This window comes from Heterocephalus glaber, unplaced genomic scaffold (assembly GCF_053883595.1).
Source record: "Heterocephalus glaber isolate CG9 unplaced genomic scaffold, H.glaber_assembly_v1.0 deba00000331, whole genome shotgun sequence".
NCBI classification, from domain to species: domain Eukaryota; kingdom Metazoa; phylum Chordata; class Mammalia; order Rodentia; family Bathyergidae; genus Heterocephalus; species Heterocephalus glaber.
In genome coordinates, this window is record NW_028258142.1 from 30,627,010 (window position 1) to 30,646,825 (window position 19,816).

At 39.5% G+C, this 19,816-nt stretch overlaps 1 protein-coding gene across 1 annotated transcript; it reads left to right on the forward strand.

The window, feature by feature from the left end:
* The first annotated feature begins 1,223 nt into the window (after positions 1-1,223).
* Positions 1,224-18,471, forward strand: Mex3c (mex-3 RNA binding family member C). The gene is made up of 2 exons (XM_087192576.1): positions 1,224-2,150; positions 16,056-18,471. The coding sequence occupies exons 1-2, from the start codon at positions 1,430-1,432 to the stop codon at positions 17,279-17,281; spliced, it is 1,947 nt and encodes a 648-aa protein (XP_087048702.1). The 5' UTR covers positions 1,224-1,429; the 3' UTR covers positions 17,282-18,471.
* Positions 18,472-19,816: the final 1,345 nt, after the last annotated feature.

Consider the following 19,816-nt stretch of genomic DNA (forward strand, 5'->3'; position numbering starts at 1 on the left):
ATGAAGACTAACCTGGAAAGACTATCTGGTACTATAGGGAGGGGTAGGGCAGCCTAAGATAGAGAAAAGTAATAAAATGTTTTTAACTCATTTAAAAATAATCGCTAGAGGGCCGGGGATTTAGCTCAGTGGTTCCGCAGCCTGCCTCCAAAGCACAAGAACCCAGGTTCGATCCCTGGCACCAAAAAAAAAAAAAAAAAAAAAAAAAAATCGCTAGAAAATATAGCCAGGTGTGAGCTCGCCCGGGGAATACTCTGGGAAGGCCGTCTGGGAGGAGGAAACACTGAATAAATTTCCCTTAAAAACCCCCGGAGAATCGAAGTTCGGTACTTCCACGCCCCTGATGTAACAGACCAGCCCCGCCAGGGAAGCTCAGCCAGCTGGGCGTGCGAGGGCCCAGCCCCAAAGGGGAGGAGCGTCCCCAGATAAGGGCACGGAACGCTCGGGAGCCACGCGGCTCCGGAAACCACCCCCGCGCGGGGATAGGCTGACACTCGCCGGCTCCTCCTTCCATGACTCTTTTTAGACCCTCTTTCCGAACGGGACTGTTTTTTCCTCAACCCGGGGAACAACGCCCCGCTGGGCCCGCGCCTGCGGCACCTTCCAAGACTGCTCGCACGGCACCGCCCCTGAAAGGCCCGACCCAGGTGGGCTAGAGACGTACGGGGCGGTGAAAGCGAAAAACCCAGGTGTGCACCTAGCGAAAACCCCGCTGGGCCCTCATATTTAGGCTCCCCTACGGCGCCTTCGTCCCCGCCTCCTTTTCTCCGCCCCCACGGCATACGTCACAAAGAGTGACGTGTAAAGCAAACAATCACAGTCCCGCTCCTCACTCGTGAGCCCCTAGGGAAGGGAAGGGCGGGTTGACGACGGAAGGAGCCGGCTTCGGGGACCAGCTCGTTCCGGTCACCCAATCAGAACGCTCTGGGGAGGGGTGGGGTGGGGCCCGTGAAGAGGGTGGGGGGTGGGGCTAGGGAAAGCTGGGAGAAGGCTACCGGAGGAGAGGGCGGCCTCCCGGAGATTAAAGGCAGCCAATCGGAGAGCGCTGACTGCCTTCGGAGAGCAGCGTGGGGCGTCGCCGCCGCCGCCGCGCGCGCCGGGGGCTGGTTAAGGCCATGAAACAAAAGAAACCCTGAGAGGGGAGCCGCTGCCACCTCCACCAGCCCGCCCCGCCGCCGTCCCCACCCACCCAACCACCTAGTCACCTACCTCTGCCTCCTTCCCCTGCCCCTCCACCCCGCCCTCTCCGCTCTCCGGCGGCCCTGGCGCTCCTCCGCGCGAGTCGCGGGCCCCGCCGCCTCCCCACAGCAAGGGTTTTTGCGCGCTGAGCGGGGCCCGGGGCCGGTCCGCCATGGGGCCCGCCGCCCGCCGCGCCTGACCCGGCCGCCGCCGCCGCCGCCGCCGCCGCCATTGACAGCGCGCCGCCGCGATGCCGAGCGGCAGCTCCGCGGGCCTGGCCCTGGCGGCGGCCCCGGCCCCGCCGCCCCCTCCGCCGCCGCCGCTGCCGCCGCCCTCGGGCGGCCCGGAGCTTGAGGGGGACGGGCTGCTGCTGAGGGAGCGCCTGGCCGCGCTGGGCCTCGACGACCCCAGCCCCACGGAGCCCGGTCCCCCGGCGCTCCGGACCGCGGCGGCGGCGACGGCGAAGCAGGGCCAGGCCCGGCGTGCGGCGGGGCTGTCCCCGGAGGAGCGGCCCGCAGCCCCCGAGGCGGCCGAACCGGAGCTGGAGGAGGACGACGAGGAGGGGGAGGATGCGGATCTGGACGGAGACCTGCTGGAGGAGGAGGAGCTGGAGGAGGCCGAGGAGGAGGACCGGCCGTCGCTGCTGCTGCTGTCGCCGCCCGCGGCCGCAGCCTCCCAGACCCAGCCGATCCCAGGCGGGCCTCTGGGGTCGGTGCTGCTGCCGGCCGCCGGCTTCGATGCCCGGGAGGCCGCGGCGGCGGCGGCGGCGGCGGGCGTGCTCTACGGCGGGGACGATGCCCAGGGCATGATGGCGGCGATGCTGTCCCACGCCTACGGCCCCGGCGGCGGGGCGGCAGCAGCAGCCCTGAACGGAGAGCAGGCGGCCCTGCTGCGGAGGAAGAGCGTCAACACCACCGAGTGTGTCCCGGTGCCCAGCTCCGAGCACGTCGCCGAGATTGTCGGCCGCCAGGGTGAGTGCGGGGAGCGGGCAGGTCCGCCGGGCACGGCCCTGGGCGTGGGTGGGAGGACGAGAAATGATCTTGAGGCACCTCGAGCGATCCCAGCAAGTCCCCCAAGGCCATCGAGAAGGGGTCTGGGAGGAGCCGAGGATGGACGAGGAGAGGGGATGAGTCACCTTGCGAAAGCCCACGCTGTTTTGCTCGTTCTGTGTGATAAAAAGTGTTAAGTTTCTTGGGCCACCCAGTCCGGCGGTGTTCACTTTACTTCGGCTGGATTCTTGCAACCCCAGCCTGGCGTGGCACCAGAAACCTCAGCGAGGTGGTAAAAGGTCGGGTCAGAGGAGTTGCGGTTTCGGTGTTGTGTACAGAAAGGGAGCCTGCAAGTTTGCGCGGCCGAGTGTCTTGTAAACGCTCTCGGCTTCCCGTGGAACAGCTTATTCGGATGAGAAATGGACAGAAATGGAGGGTTGTAGAAAGCACTTATTCGAGAGGGAAAGGGATGTTCAAACGTTGGTACTACCACCCCACTCTGCTATTCAGAAACTTAGCTTTTGAAGAGCAGCCTAACTAATTCTGTTATTGTGTTTCCCTCCGTGGATACTTTATTCTTCAAAGGCACGCTGGCTATCTTATCTCCTAGGACACTGTAGTGTGTACGATGAAGAAAAAATTGGACAGTAAGGGAAAGAACTTTATGTTTTTATTTAGTTTTCAGGAAATTCTCTTTTTCACTTGCCAGCACACGAGTGCTGCAGACAGACTCCTCCCACACTGTTCAGACAAAGGACCTATGTCTCAGATTCCAGGAGTGGATTTGTGAAGGTGGGGGAAGGAGATGCCCGGAGTACCTCTGTATCTTACATTTTTAGGGGAGGTTCTATCTTGTTTTTAATGTACCTCATTCCTTCTTCACAAAAAAGGGTAAGTAATACTCACTGCTGCTGTGTTCAATATGGTTTAGCCTGGTGGATACCTGGTTCTTTACTGTTAGGTTGAGAGTATTGTTGGGGTCAAATAAAGAGGGATAATGGCGCTGCTGCTAAATGATCTCATCTTTCCCAAGTGGTCTGAGGTACACATAAATAAGAGGCTTGTCAAAGTGGTGATTTCACATGTCAGAGGTGGCTTATTTCTTATCTCTAGGATTTTAATAAGAAAAAACCCAAGAAATCTAGATGGAGGCCATAACTTATTTCAAACTGCCTGCTTAATCAGTTTCACGTGTTTTATTTGGCTGTTTTATATGATATTTGGGATAATAATCCAGAGAGAACTTTTTCATCTACATAAGATAAAAATTACAACATTCCAATTTATAGATCTATAATGAGTGATCATTTGTTTAAGAACATTGACAGATTGTTATGTGTCAGACTTGTATTTTGCAAGGTACTGAGTTTATGATGATTTATTTCAGAATATACCATTGATTCAGAAAAACTTTGTCATTTTTTAGAAACCAGCAATCTGATAAATGGTAGAATGGCACTAAACTAATGTGAAATTGATGGTACTAACTTATAAGAAGTGACACACAGGAGAACATCAACCCTGGAGAGCCTTGGCAAGTGGGTAGGGGTTTAACAATGGAGGCTGAAACTGAAGAAAAGCAAGAACAGTGTGGAGCAAGGTGTGGAGGAATAACCTCTAGGTGTGATGGGCAAGTCACATTGAGTTTTGTTCATACTTAGGATCTAGTGATGAGAGTGGTGGAAAAGAGCTAGGAAGGCAGTTGTTGAGCCCAGAATACAAACCCTGAATGCCATACTAGGATGCCACTTCCTGGGCACAGACTGCTTCTTTGTGCTTATGGTGGCAGTCTAGGAATACCAAGGAAAAGAACATTTACGTGCTTAGTTTCACTACAGGACAAGGTAATATATTTTGTAGATTTAGTTTAATACAAACTTTGGTCCTTCATTATATCATTCTTATTAAAGCACTGTACAATGGTCCTTAATTGTATATACTCTACTATTATCTTGATACAAATCTAATAAACTGAATTCCAAGTTTTTATTCGTACCATTTATTGCATGGTAATAAATGAGAAAAAAATCTTAGTTTTCTTTTTAGGGGTGTGCTTATTGGTGAATCCGTTTATGTCTGAGAACATGGAGACAAATTGCTGACTATTCCTTTTGCACTTAATATTTTCCCAGAGTTGACAGTACTGTTAAAAGTATTTCATCTTCCTCTATCTTATCTTAAGAGCAGAATGTCTTGCCCTTTCCTTGTTTTGAACTGTTCAACTAGTGGATCATTGATTGACCCCTTTGCCACCTCCGCACCCTAGTAGCATGGTAATAAAACCTGTAAAGTATTTGTTCACTCCTGTGGGGAACTAAGTGACTTCTAATAATCACATACTTTTATAGTGCAATAATTTCTTCCGTGGGAGAATACCTGTCCTAAGTGAGTTAAACAGGGCAAATCATTTCGTTTTGTTATTTGCTTTGGAGGAGCTAAATTTTCATCCTTAAGAATTATCCATCCCTGCCATTTTATTCATTACCTGAAGTCATAATTTTCTGTTTGACATCTCTTAATTGGTTTTGGAAATAATTATGTCACAGATGGAGACATTTATGACTTCAGCTCTGAAGCAAGAATAAGACAAGTGGAATTCTGAGTCACATAGACTAGCAAGTAATGTAAATGGCCTCTGGTTCCAGTGTCTTTCAAAATAAACGAAACAAACAACCACTGCTAATGATGAAAGTTAATGTGTTTAACCTCATATTTTACTCACCAGTAGCCTATGATCTTTGAAAATGTTAAATTGGCCCCCTTTTTAAAGCCTTGCGTCTGTTGTGAAATGAACAATATTGTAAAAGTCAGGCACTAAAGAGGATTATTGATTAAAGAAGCTGTAGAATATAGACTCAAAAATAAATCTGACAGTGAATTTTAAGACCTAATTTTATAACTCAGAAACATCTGTTTTAATTGTAGTGCCCTGTGCAAGATATGAACAGTGGTTAACAGCTTTAGTTTGTCATAAGTTATGTTCCATTTTATGTAATCTTTGCTATCTGTAAGACTAAAATGTGAATTAAAGTGAACTCTTGACCCATTCTCAACATCACTATAATATTGAATGTTATGAATTCAGTTGTTTAGGGAGTTGCAACCCAGTTTTTTATTACTGTTTAAGATAAATGTACATCTTCAACTATTTTCATCAGTGACTTTAATTGATGGTGTGTGTTCTCTAATCTCATAGTCTAGAAAAGTCATCTGTAGCTTTTTAGAATTGTATACTGTCAAAAAATTTAGGGGCCGGGATTTAGCTCAGTGGTACTGCGCCTGCCTTGCAAGCACAAGGTCCTGAGTTCAATCCCTGGTACTGGAAAAAAAAAAAATTTAAACTGGTACTCCCAAAATCTGTATATTTATGTATGAATATGTATGCTAAAGTATTGTATATTTAAAAACACATAAAAGTTTTATAGAATGAGGTAAAAATGAAAATAAAAGTTTTGAGGTTTATTTCCCCCTGCACTCCAGTGGATTTTCTTATGGTTTACTTTGTCACTGAGTTAGACCATTTAGGAAATTTTTTCTTACTTATTGAGCTGTGTTGTCTGCCTTGATTTCCAGTAGCAGTGTGTATTATTCATTTTTAAAGTTAATACTTTACATTGTTTCAAGTTGCCTTCAGTGTATCCTTGTGGCAGTTTTTCTCAGTTGCTTAGAGTGAAACCATTCATCAGTCTTAAACACAACTGAAATAAAGCAAACATATGTCTGATCAGGAGGAAAAAATATGATGTGGGTGTACATAAATTTCTTATTTTAAAAGAAATGTACATTTCATGGAAAGAAACAGTTTTAGAATAATGCTAAAGCATGATTTTATTTATTTATTTATTTATTTATTTTCTTGGGAATAAGGGAGTTGGCCTTATTTTTGCCTAGTACTCTGGCTTTACCAGGGCCATTAACCCTGCTGGTCAGTTATAGCCATTTTGCAGATGTAGAAACTGAGGCCCTGGAAGATAACTTGGGAACTTAGATTTGGACCAATTCGTTTCAAATAAAAAACAAAATTCCCTTCCACATTGATGTCTCAGTATTCCATTTTGTTCTGGGAGGTTAATACTTTGGGTTAAGTTCTTCCCTAATCATCTGAGTTGGGATACTCTATTTGTAGTGTTGCATAATTTAGAATGTCACTATCCAAATTGGTTTACTTAATAGAATTTTGGTTTCTTTATTATGTAGAAGACACAGTTATTATAATTCCAATTTGTCCAAAAATTTACTGTCATTTATAAATCAGCAACTTAATTTGTTTGCATATATTAGCTTGAAAAAACATGACTTCCTAGGATTTAGATTTTTAAATTTAGTTTATAATAGTTTGTATTAGCTCTGGGACCATTGGGAAAGGTTCAATTACTATAATTGCTTTACAGATGGGTGGAGAATCTACTACTGCCTTTTTTTCCTGCCTATTCAGCTAATGAACCTGACTGACTAGGGAGGAAATGGGAAATAAAGTGGTAACTTAAGGATGTATTTTCTACCTCCTGGTTACCAACAACCTAAAAATGATCCAGGGAACCATATTATTCTTACTCTATTAGAAATTTGTACCCAGAAAAAATTTCCTAATGGTGTTTATAGGTGGTGGTTCTCCATCTTAAATTTTCAAGAAAACTAGCATTAATGCTAAGATGATACTAATTATTGATTTGGTTTTGTATATGTTTTATGTTTGTACAAATTGAACAATTTAAGCCCAGTGCATGGGAGGCTGAGGCAGGAGGATCACCACCAGTTTGAGTTCAACCTGGACTACATAGCAAGTTCAAGGCCAGCCTGCACTACATAGTGAGACCCTCTCTCAAAAAACAAAACCAAAAAAAAATTTTTTTATTAAAGATTTAATACTTTTGCCTTTAACTGAATCCAAAAAAAAAAAAGTTTTAGAATGCATGTTGTTTTGTTTTCTCCAGGGTTTGTTTTTGAGGCTTTGAAGTGGGATCTCACTTTGTTGCACAGTTCTGGGCTCCAGATGATTCTGCCACCTCAGACTCCCATCTTCCAGTGACTGGGACATATTGTAAACTATACCAAAGTGGCTGTAACAGTCTCTGTTCAGCTTTGATATACTGGAAAGAACTGGCAATCAGAAGTAGATATTAATGATTTCTGATTACTCTGTACCGGAGATTTACTTTGTGATCAAGTTACTTAAGCTCCCTAGGCTTCAGAGAGCTTGGTAGCTTCAGAGACTTCTGTTTGGCACATCTGAATAATCATATCTACAATACCCCTACAGACTTTGAATGATACACAAACTGGAAGTGATAAACATGTTACTTTTGTCAAAATAAATATGAAATTAATGTGGAGCCATTCTATTTAATACTGTTCACCCTTTTTTCAGCTTTCACAGATAGTTTCACATTTTATTCTTCAAATGTAGTAGAGCTAGAACCAATTGATAATTAGATGCCTAGCACTTTTGCTGTGGTAACAAAGAACCCCAGTGTCTCAGAGTTAAAACAACCAAGATTTATTTATTTCTTGTTCACAGGGCTCTGCTCATTTTAATCATTCGGCAGTACATACCAACAGAACAGCCACCATTTCAAGTATTACAGGTCTCTCTTTGAGCCTGGGGATGGGACTGTTGCATAGCACACAGTTAGTTGTCTTTAAATGTTAGACCCGGAAATAATACAGTACTTATCACATCTGGTCATATTACATTAATCAAAGTAAGTCATCTGGCCACACCTAACTTCAGATGGTCTAGAAAGCATTTTACAATCAAGTATCTAAAAGGAGAAAACCAGAATATTAGAAGACTTCCACGGTACAGTTTTATACCCTAGGCTAAGGTATTGTTACTAAATTTTAAGCAATGTAATTTCCACCATTTGAAGTTTGTAATTGAAACTAAAACATGGAAAGAAAATAATGTTCATAAGATAAGTAAATATATTTGCAGTTTGAAAAAAAACAAAACTTCCTTAGGAAGTTCCAAATATACCATGGTTAATCTACTTTTAAAACCCCATTGATTTGCAGGTAATTCTAAATGATTTTTTTTTAATTAAACTGCATCCTTAATGCTTCCCAGATAGCTATTATACTTAATTTCTGGACTTACCCTTAACTTTTCCCATGATACCATTAGTTACTATATAGAGACTTGCAAAGATTAAACCTGATATTTAACCCTTTAAAATTTTCTAATGTTAAATTACTAAGCCCAACTAAGCTAAATTGGAATACCGATCCTAGCACTGGGAGGCTGAGGCAGGAGCATTGAGAATTGCTGGAAGTTCAAGGCCAACCAGGTCTATAAACTGAGTTTAAGACCAGCCTGTACTACTACATCGTCAGACTCTTTATCTTAAAAAAATAAAATAAAATAAACCAGCTATGCTAAATTCAATATGCATAGCTTAATGATGTTTGAATACTTCAAAGCTTGAGTGTATGACTGATTGTGAGAATTTCAAGTTATGCTACATAAATACAAAACCTCCTTAATACCAATATTTGGGATTTAAGGACAATTCAAGTATATGTAGTTTGTTACCTTTGTTCAGTATGCAAGGACTAATTCATTGCATGTAGGGAAGCCTTATTGACCACAAGTTGTGTCACAGAAAAATAAGACTTACATAATGAAGAAAATAATAATGAAAATTAATTAAAACTGCAGATGCACATAAATATAATGAATTTGGTTGCAAGCATTGTACCCCCTCTCTGAACCACTAACGTATGAGTTTTGTTGCCTGTGACTTTGGACAAATCACTTACATATTCTAAGCCTGTTTCCTGTTGTGGAGTAAACCTGTTTCATTTTACTTATTCTTTCTGGTCACTCCCTTATCCCCCCCCACCCCCTTGTACCCTCCTCCTTCTTCCAACTTGTGAGGGTCAGGTTTGAGAAGATATCATTAGTATAAATTTATTGTAAAATTGAAAGTATAGAGATGACAAATTGCATATGAGGTAAGGTAGTGTGGGGGGCTGTTTTCTTTTGGGGGGCTGGTTGGTTGGTTGGATTTTGTTTTTGTTAGGTGACATCTCACTGTGTTGCATAGCTGGCCTTGAACTCCTGGGCTCAACATTCCTGCCTCAACTTCCCAAGCAGCTGGGTTTTATAGGCATGTGCTACTGGGATCAAGTTTAACCAATACATTTCTTTTGTATTCTAAACCAATTCTAATTAAAACACAAAATTGTCGTTTTTATTAAGTTTTTCCTGCAGTATAAACTAATTTAAATTTTTAAAAGTTTACACTGTGCCTTTTTTCTTTTGAACTTTGGAAATGTAATTTCTGACATACAGGTTCCACTATATGAAACCTATTATATAATAACCTAACAGGTCATTCTAGGATTTTTTCCTCCTGATGCTGGATATGAAACACTCAGCTTTACACATTGAATAGGCAAGCATTCTACCACTGAGCTATAGCCTCAGCCTGGTGATTCTGAGATTTCTATTAATATCCTCTAAAGAACCTGAACATAATTTTAGCTTCCTACTTAAGAAATTTTGTCTTTCCTTTCTAATTTACACCCTTTTCTGATTGGTTTTTTTGTTTTGTTTTGTTTTGGTACCGGAGTTGGAGGAAGGTGCTGGAACCACTAAGCTAAATCCCCGGTGCTGATTGTTTCAGTTTTAGTAAAAGGTCAAGTGTAAACTTTGAAAACTTTCATATTCAATATATTTGATCCTCTTGTCTGATATAATTAAGTGAAAAAGATTTAATATGTATTTTTAAAAATACTTTACATGCAAAGCCTTCTCCTCCACTCCTGGAAATCAACTAGGAAAATAATAGGTTGGGACAATGGTGATTTTTAAGGATAACCCTAACTTTGGGGAATTCTAAGCTTTGGTTTTCTTCATGTGTAAAATGAAATTGAACTGTATGGTCTCTCAAAGCTCTTATATTCTGAATTTTATCCAAAGGGAGTCCCAAAAATCATGTAGAAATAAACTAATTTCAAATTACCAGTTAGATTTATTTCACATCTGCCAGCTTTGCAGAGTTTATATTTTAACATGTTTTATAATTGTCTAGTTTTATCTTTAGGAGATAGGGTCTTTAAATATTTTAAACTTCTTATAGAAAATCAGACCACCTATCTTTTAAAAAATAACATTTAAGTGTGTTAAGACCTGTGCAGATTACATCCCTCATTTGATCTAGTCTTATTTCCATCATATACATTCAAGGCAACAAGTCTTTGGAAGTATAAACAGCTTGCCCAAGGTCTCAAACTATCTAGTGGGAGACTTCAGCACTTCTGTTCCAGTAAGTGGTAGAGCAAGGAAAACGAAAAATCAGCAAGAGAGTAAATGATTTAAACACCATCAACAACATAAGAGAAAATGACAGATCAGTATCTATACATAAACATGTACAAACACTAAATTCTTCAGAAATTGCTACAAAGCACTGAGGGCAGAACTAAATCTTAGTCATTTTTGCCTTCTTCATATCAGTTAAAGTACCTGAAATTAAGCAAATACTTGCTATTACTTAATTGAAATGAACTGAATGAGAAATTTTACCATTTGCATTCTATGCTATAGTAATGTCATCTTTCCTCTTGCCTTACTTAAGAAGTTGGTAAATGTTGGGAGCTTTTATCTGAAGGATAGTTAGATGCTGCTTAATTGAAGTCATTAAATGTCCCTATGAATACAGATAAAAAAACTAAAATCACATAATGAAGCTGTCTGAAATACAACCATAGTGATCTCTAAATTGAGATTAACAAAGAATTTTGACCTTAAAAAAAGCTACAGGACAATTGAACCCTAGAAAGTTATTACTATATTTGGTATTTAGGGATACAATGCAGTCTTAAATTATTTATTTAAAATATTGCATTAAATTGTGTGTAGGTACCTGGGAGTAAAGGATGATAAGTTCAAGCCCAGCCTGGACAACTTAATGACTTACCAAGATACTGTCTCAAAATAAATATACTTTAAAAGGGTCTGGGAATTTAGCTTAGTGCAGAAGCCTTGGGTTCAAAGCCTAGTACCACCTCCCCACCCCCAAAGTGTGTGCATCACATTCCTTCGTTGGCATTTAGCTAATATTTGTCAGATTATGAGGATAAAATAATGCTGAAATTGAGTTCTTGTAAAATAAAGCTTTTTGGATAGTCTCCCTTTCCAAGAGGGAAAACACCTTATTTCATATAAAATCATTAAGTAATATGACCTCCTTGTTAATTTTAATTTATCATAAAAATGAGAAATGATGTGCCTTTAGGGGAAAATAGTGCTTTTAGAGAAAAGAGTATAAAATGAAGACAACTTAGGTTTGAGATCTGCCTTAACAGCTGAGAGGTCTTAGGCAATTCAATTAAGCTCTTTTCCGCCCGTTATAATGCAATGTAGAGAGCGTTCTCCTATGCCAGTATTTCTACAGAATCAATTCTAAAAGTCAGATTATAGAGGTGCAAGGTAATTTTGATAGATGTTGGAAATTGCTGTCTCTGGGTAATGTTCAGACCAGCTGAGTATGAGAGCCCTTTTCCCCCACTCTCACCTAGAGTGTTACAAGGTTTTAAATATTTGACAGTCCTTTAGATGGAAATGATAGCTCAATTCCTGTGGAAATAAGAATTTCTATCTTCAGGGCCATTTGTATGCTATTCTGTTTTTTTGTTTGTTTGTTTGTTTTTGAGACAGGGTCTTTCTATGCAGTTCAGGCCAGTCTTGAACTCACTATGTAGCCCAAGCTGGCCTTGAACTTGCAGCAGTGCTCCTGCCTCAACCTCCCAAGTGCTGGGATTACAGACGTGTGCCATCACGCCTGGCTAGTATGCTTTCCTGAGTTTTTTTTAACTTATTTTTCTCTTGGATTTGTAGTGTTTTAATTTGTTGGGAAGGGACATAGGGATATGTGTGAAAGAGGAGAGAAAGAAATTAGCCATTTGTGAGATGAATTATAAATATTCTAATTTTTTAAACTATTTTTGAAGTAAATAATTTATCAATACTTTATGGCTTCTAAGTCATGTCACTCTGGGATTATAAATTCTTCCATTACTTTTAAAAAATCTTTGGCAGGGGATTTAGCTCATTGACGCCTTACCTGCCTTGCAAGCATAAGGTCCTGAGTTCGCTCCTCGGTACTGGGGAAAAAAATAAAATAAAAACATTTTAAAATAAATTTAAAAATCTGAATTTTCAAACAGGAGCACAATCTAAAATGATCCAATAAGCTATTTGCCTCTTCCACCCATAAAATTAAGTTTGTTACTCCTCCTCTAGTTTGTGTCGTCTTTTAAAAACTCTACTTCTTCGAGTAGTCCCCAACTTTAGAAAGTGTTTTTATTCTAGAAATTATGTTAGTTGTTTGGAACTCAGAATATATATGTCCTAAACAAATAGTGTCACAGTGGGGTTTTCTACAGTCCTAATATGATTTAAGGTACTGTGTTAAAACTGTTGTATACAATTTAGGGACAAAGAAGTACATTCCTCTATCTTATTAGAACAATGGTCTGAAAGGGGTTGTCTTTGCCATATTCACCGTCTTCCTCTTGCCTCTTTCTCTGATCTCCAAAACCTAAGGACATAGTCATTTGGGTAGTATTGGCCTTTCTCCCCTACCTCAGAAGTGATTCAAGCTCTTAACCTTTTGTATTCTCTATTTCCAGTTAGCCAAGTATCTGACCACAGGCAGATAGTGTTCTGTATACTTTAAAGCGTATGTTCTTAGTTAACAATATCTATGAAGTATTACACAAAAAATATTATATGGTACGACCAGATTTTATGTGTGTGTGGTACTGGGGCTTGAATCCAGGGCCTTTGCAGTGAGCTACATCTTCAGGCCATTATTTTTTATTTTTGAGACAAAGTCTTGCTAAATTGTCCAGGTTGGCCTCAAACTTCTATCCTCCTGCCTCAGCCTCCCTGAGAGCTAGGATTACAGGTATGTGCCACTACACCCAGCATATAACATACTGTATACCAAAAAGTTAACACCATCCATTTAATCTTTGTGCAGTTCATTGTAGATATAAACTTAGAGTAGCAATCTATAATAAACATTTTCGTTTTAATAATAACAGAAATTTGACTTGTAGAAATTTCTTGATAGACTCCAAACCACCCCCTCTTTGTATCCTTTGCCTCATTTAGTTCTTACATTGATTTTCTTGCAGTTTTGGTTTTGGCCTTTTTCCTGACTATAGTCTTCTCAAAAGAATATGGCCTTAAAGTTATATCTCTAACCTTACATTTCTTCTTTAACTGGTAGATCAGTCTTAAGTTCAAGTTTCCTTTTGCTTAAACTAGCTCTGTAGCCAGCAGTGAGATTTTTTTGAAAGTATAATAAAATGAAGGAAAAATGAGACACGTGGAGAAGCTCTGTGAGGAGAAGTGATACCATTTGATGTCAGAACACTGATAATATGCTACCTTGTTGGCAAGAAAAACAGTGTGCAGGTAAAACATTTAACATTTATTGTCTCAATCTGCATAATAACTTCTCTGTTTTCATGGTACTGTACCCTAGAATCCAGCAGTGAAAAGCAGCCATTTCTTTATAAATTCTAGTTTGTTAGAAGGAAGAACAGAATCTTCATTTGTGGTGTTGAGATCCAGGAGTTGAATAGTAGATTGAGTAAAGTTGTTTTGAATATGCTGTAATTGAAATTAGTGTAATCAACTGCCTTCAGTAAGATTGGATTAGTAGTATGGGACCAGAATTTGAACATTGTGAAAGCTAGTTGTCAAAAGAAAAAAAAATGATAAAAAAGAAAAGATTAGATCCAAAGCAGTGCACATCAGAAAGGCCCAGCATTCTTGCATAGAAAAACAGCCATCTTTCATTCAGCAATTGTTACCTGGCCAGCCTTTGATATATAAAGATATCTAACTGCCCCATGCTTTGGGAATGCAGAGGAAGAGCTTATCAAGTAGTCCTGGGGGAGAGGAAGCCTCATAGAGGATGAGGCATCTAAACCAAAACCTGAAGGATTACCAGGAGTTAAGCAGAGCTGGGAGTAAAGGAGCAAAGAAAAGAAGATACTAGTCATGGAAGCAAAGAAGCATGTGAGGTGTACTATATGGAGTTTAAGGAGTGAGGAAGGGGAAGAGCAGAGGGAGAGATGAAGCTAGTGAGAGGCAGTCAGGTACCAGCTACAGGGGCCTTAAGGTGCCATATTGTTTGGACTTTGCCTTTAGGGTGAAAGCCAATAAAGCACTTTTTGCAAAGAAGTAATCATGTGACCTCTGCTGTACCAAGCATCATCTCACTAAAGAGAATATAGAGAAGCGATTGGAATAAGACAAGACTGGAGGCAAGGAGACCTATTTGAGTTTATATGGAGGAAGGGACAATTAAAGGTATGCAGGCTAGAAATGTATACAGAATCTTAGTTTTTATATGTTATTAGTTGGTTGTGTCCCCAAAAAAGGAAGGGAAAGTTTAGGAAAAAGACCTACCCAAATTGTAGCTCCTGTCTTCAATAGCACTTAGCTTCTTTCTTTTGAACAACTAAGAAAAGTATGATGTATTCATGAGAAGAAATTTATTCCAGAAAGCTTCATGTTAAGAACTTTGAAAAATACAACCCCAGAGTTTTATGCCTTTGTTGTGTATTTGCCATTCTAAGTTATAGCTTGAAGCTATCTAATCTTACACAGTTGGTACTAGTAAACAGTGATTACTCAAAAATAAAAAATTCATTAAAGTTCAGAATTATGATAAGTTATGTATATGTATCTTTGATTTTTATCTTAACTTAGATATAGGGTCAATACCTTTTAATGTAATTTGGGTCTGCTGATCAGAGTAGTCCTTGAATAAAACCACATTCAGCCCCCATGTTCCATATAGTCTCTAGTATCTGTTTCTTTTGAATGGAGCAAGAACTTTACAGTGAGTGTAAAATCATTCTATATTGCTTTTTTTAATCCCAGGCGTTTATGGTCATCTCATCCATACATAATTCAACATCAGCTTTTTTTCTCCCTGAGGTACTCATTGTTATTAAAATTTTCAAAAACATTCAACTTAGTATTTATAGAAAATTTTTTATTCATATCTCCCTAGTTTATATAGTATACTAATATAGATGAGTTAGTTACCAACATGAGTATAGCTAGCATAAACAAGATGGAAATAAACACAACCGACTGTTGATTAGCCTAGAATTCAGTAGGTGGGAGAAGTGTGATGACCTTGAGCATCCAATTTGTCCTTGTTCTCAACTGAGTTTTATGAAGGAAAGAATAATGTTAAATTCAAATTGTAAGAGAATTAAGTGAAAGTCAGCTAAAAAATTTCTATCAGGTAGTTATGTGATAATTGAGCTATGTTTGAGCTAACAAAAGGACTATAAATTTTAAATTGGTTTAATTCTGGCTGTCCTTCTTGCTGTGTGAGTTTTGACAAGTTAAAGACAATTTTTTTCTAAGCTTCAGTTTCATTTTCTTAGTAGTAAAAGGAGTGTAATAACCCAGTTATTAGAGTTATTATGTAGATTAAAAAACAATAAATGTTAAATGTCTCACCTGCACATTGTTTTTCTTGTTAACAAGGTAGCATATTATTAGTGTTCTGAAAATCCAACCCAGTTATGGTGCAGTTTACCTCTATGTGCATCATGTTCAATAACTAATAAGGAAACAGTGAACCCAGTATCTGAGTTACACCTTCCCAGTAGGGGTAATCTCTTCCTAGCTGAAGACCACCAGACAAGTATATTGCTACATTTAGCACCATTAGTGGGATAAGGAAGGTTTTATCATTTAGTGATGTTTTATGGTAAATAAACTCTATTATTTAAAAGTGCTCATTAGCAAATACTTAGTTTGACAAGAGCTTTCTATGCTTTGTCTTGACAAGTACCTTTGAAGTAGATATTGATTCTTATACAATATTTTCCTTCTGACAGGTTGTAAAATTAAAGCACTGAGAGCCAAGACGAACACTTACATCAAGACACCTGTTCGTGGTGAAGAACCCATTTTTGTTGTCACTGGACGGAAAGAAGACGTTGCCATGGCCAAAAGAGAAATACTCTCCGCTGCTGAGCACTTCTCCATGATTCGTGCATCTCGAAACAAAAATGGCCCTGCCCTAGGAGGATTGTCATGTAGTCCTAATCTTCCTGGTCAAACCACCGTCCAAGTCAGGGTACCCTATCGTGTGGTAGGATTAGTGGTTGGACCCAAAGGAGCAACAATTAAAAGAATTCAACAGCAGACCCACACATACATAGTAACTCCAAGCAGAGATAAGGAGCCTGTTTTTGAAGTGACCGGAATGCCTGAGAATGTTGACCGAGCAAGGGAAGAAATAGAAATGCATATTGCCATGCGTACAGGAAACTACATAGAGCTCAATGAAGAGAATGATTTCCATTACAATGGTACTGATGTAAGCTTTGAAGGTGGCACTCTTGGCTCTGCGTGGCTCTCCTCTAATCCAATTCCTCCTAGCCGTGCAAGGATGATATCCAATTATCGAAATGATAGTTCCAGTTCTCTAGGAAGTGGCTCCACAGATTCTTACTTTGGAAGCAATAGGCTGGCTGACTTTAGTCCAACAAGCCCCTTTAGCACAGGAAACTTTTGGTTTGGAGATACCCTACCGTCTGTGGGCTCAGAAGATCTTGCAGTTGACTCTCCTGCCTTTGACTCTTTACCAACATCTGCTCAAACTATCTGGACTCCATTTGAACCAGTTAACCCACTCTCTGGCTTTGGGAGTGATCCTTCTGGTAACATGAAGACTCAGCGTAGAGGAAGTCAGCCATCTACTCCTCGTCTGTCTCCTACATTTCCTGAGAGCATAGAACACCCACTTGCTCGGAGGGTTAGGAGTGACCCACCTGGCACAGGCAACCATGTTGGCCTTCCAATATACATCCCTGCTTTTTCTAATGGTACCAATAGTTACTCCTCTTCCAACGGTGGTTCCACCTCTAGCTCACCTCCAGAATCAAGAAGAAAGCATGACTGTGTGATATGCTTTGAGAATGAAGTTATTGCTGCCCTAGTTCCATGTGGCCACAACCTCTTCTGCATGGAATGTGCCAACAAGATCTGTGAAAAGAGAACACCATCATGTCCAGTTTGCCAGACAGCTGTTACTCAGGCAATCCAAATTCACTCTTAACTATATATATATACGTAAATACTATATCTCTATATGGACTCATAAAGGCATGGGTATAATGGTACCCCCAGTAAACTTCCTAATGAATTCTTATGACTGTTATCAGGCTTTCTTGGGATTAGGCTAAAGTTGTCAGTAAACTTATAAAAGGCTGCTATGGTAACACTAAACCTAAGTGGTCTCTTGTCTGTTAGTTTGGTTTGAATTATTAATACTATCCTGTAGACCCAGAGACATAGCTCGTGTAAGAATTGCTAAAGCTGAAGTTCAGCTTGGCTGAGTGAAGATCATAGGTTGTAGGACCTATGAGGAAAATGTATATGTTTGAGATTCCAGACAGTGGGTCCCAAAGCCTAACCACATTAAGAGTTTATGGAGGGTACTTGGCATTACAGATGACTCAGACACTTCCAGTGCTGCCTTCTTTACACTGCCAGTTTTGACAAAACAGGTTTTTTTGTTTTTTTATTTTACAACAACTTATGCCTAATTCTGCAGGATCGCAAGTAACTTTTTAATGCATTGTGAATACTTACTGGTAATAATAGGGCTGATGGCAGTTTACTAGATCACTGGTTATAATTTGGGACAAAAACTGCTACATTGACCTTCATCTCGCCCAATGTGTTCAAGGCTGGTATGATCAGAGGATCAGGAATGCAATTGTCTCAATTGTGAATTCTTACCCATTGCCTCCCTTCATGAATGTGGAAATGGCCACCTGGGTTTTCCCATTTCAGGAAGGGCTTTGGGATGGACCTTTATTGGCTGATAATTGAAGATGCGAACATTCCATTCATTAGTCTGATCAAGCTATTAATTAATTTTTAGACTATAGAACAAAATGTGAAACATTTTATGTTCAATCCATATTTGTCTTGCACATTATAAATATATTTTTATTTTTTAGTTATGTAGGGGAGGGGAGGGAGATAATAATGCCCTTGGCATAGTTCATGAAAGCAGCTGTGACCTCCAATCAGTTTACTTCATTTCAAAACTGTTTCCAATCACAAGGAAAGATTTCTTTAAAATATACTTGTACATTTCACCTGTGGATGTCTATAACTTCATCCTCAGTATGTTCCCAAATTTGTGCTGGCATTGAAAGTACAAAACATTATACTGGTGGGTTTTTCTACTAATTATTTTTTGAAGCATTATTTTCCCAACACAAAAGAGCTTTTTTTCTCAGTATAATGAAAATTGAAATCCTATGTGTATTCAATAGTAAATAGACAAATTTTATTTTTTATTTCCACTTGAAGAGTTACATTTCGTATAAAAGTTTACAAATAATGGTTTTTATTTTGATTTTTTTCAGTATAAAAAAGTTGCCTTGATGGCATATTATGATGTAATGCTAATTGCTTGTAGGATAGTTAAATGTCAGTATTGAAACCTAATCTCTAGCTGCCGTATTGTAGATATGAACGAATGTTCACCAAGCATGTATTTTGTATTTTGTTGCATTGTACACTGCAACTAATAAGCCAAGGAATCGACATATATTAGGTGCGTGTACTGTTTCTAAAAACCACAAACTAAGAATGATAAATTATCAATATAGTTTAGTATTTGCTAATTTTACTACACTCTTTTGTTATGTATATGTAGGGAAGTCATAGGGATTATAAATTCAATTTGAGTAAAGTTTAAAACCATATATTTTATGATAAAGGGCCTTTAACTTAAGATGGCCAAAGCACTGATATTATATATTTGCTGTAAAGAGAATTATAAGAGTTTTATTTTTCTGATATTAAAAGTTACTTAATAAAGACTTGTTTCCATTAACTTGAATATATTCTCCTTGGTGTTTTTCATATGGTCATTAGTAGTGTATCTTAAACGAAGAGAGCTACTTAAAATTAAGCTTCCTATTGCCAACTTTTCCCACTCCTCAGTTTATGCCCTTTCTTGTGTGACTTTTTAGCATGCTCTTGGTGTTGAATGTGTCACTTACGTTCCAGTCCAAATTTTGTTTTGTCTTTAAATGAGTGTTACAGAAAGTTGGAGGTGGAGCTGGTTATAGATTTGATTGCATGTTTGTGCAGTTAACCACAAATAATCACTACTGATCTGGTTGTAATAAAGTAGTAGATGACTATTTTATACAGTTAATTGAATCCTGAATTTCATTTAGATTCCACTTATTTTATAGCCTTGTTTATGGGATTTTTGCCGCCTTAACCACCAAATCTATAAAACTAATTCTTTTCTAATGTGAAAGTACAAATTTTAAACTTTCAGGGGCCAGGGATTTAACTCAGTGGTGCTGCTGCCTGCCTGCAAGAGAAAGGTCCTGAGTTCGATCTCCGGTACCCCCTCCAAAAAAAGAAACCCAACAAATTTTAAACTTTCATTTGAAACTGCCTTCAGAAAGGTTTTGTGGTTAACAAAATATTACTCTATTTATGAAATTGATTGGAGTAAATTGTTGTCCTTCAGTCAAAAGGAATAAAGACATTTCTAAAATCATTTTAAAGAAATTAAATTTATTCATTCTTAATTCTTAGAAGTATCTCACAGCCA

Excerpts from the sequence above, each read along its gene's own strand:
- Mex3c (XM_087192576.1), top strand. The coding sequence starts at position 1,430 with ATGCCGAGCGGCAGCTCCGCGGGCCTGGCCCTGGCGGCGGCCCCGGCC. Across the intron at positions 2,151-16,055 it reads CGAGATTGTCGGCCGCCAGG|GTTGTAAAATTAAAGCACTG; the intron begins GTGAGTGCGGGG and ends TCCTTCTGACAG.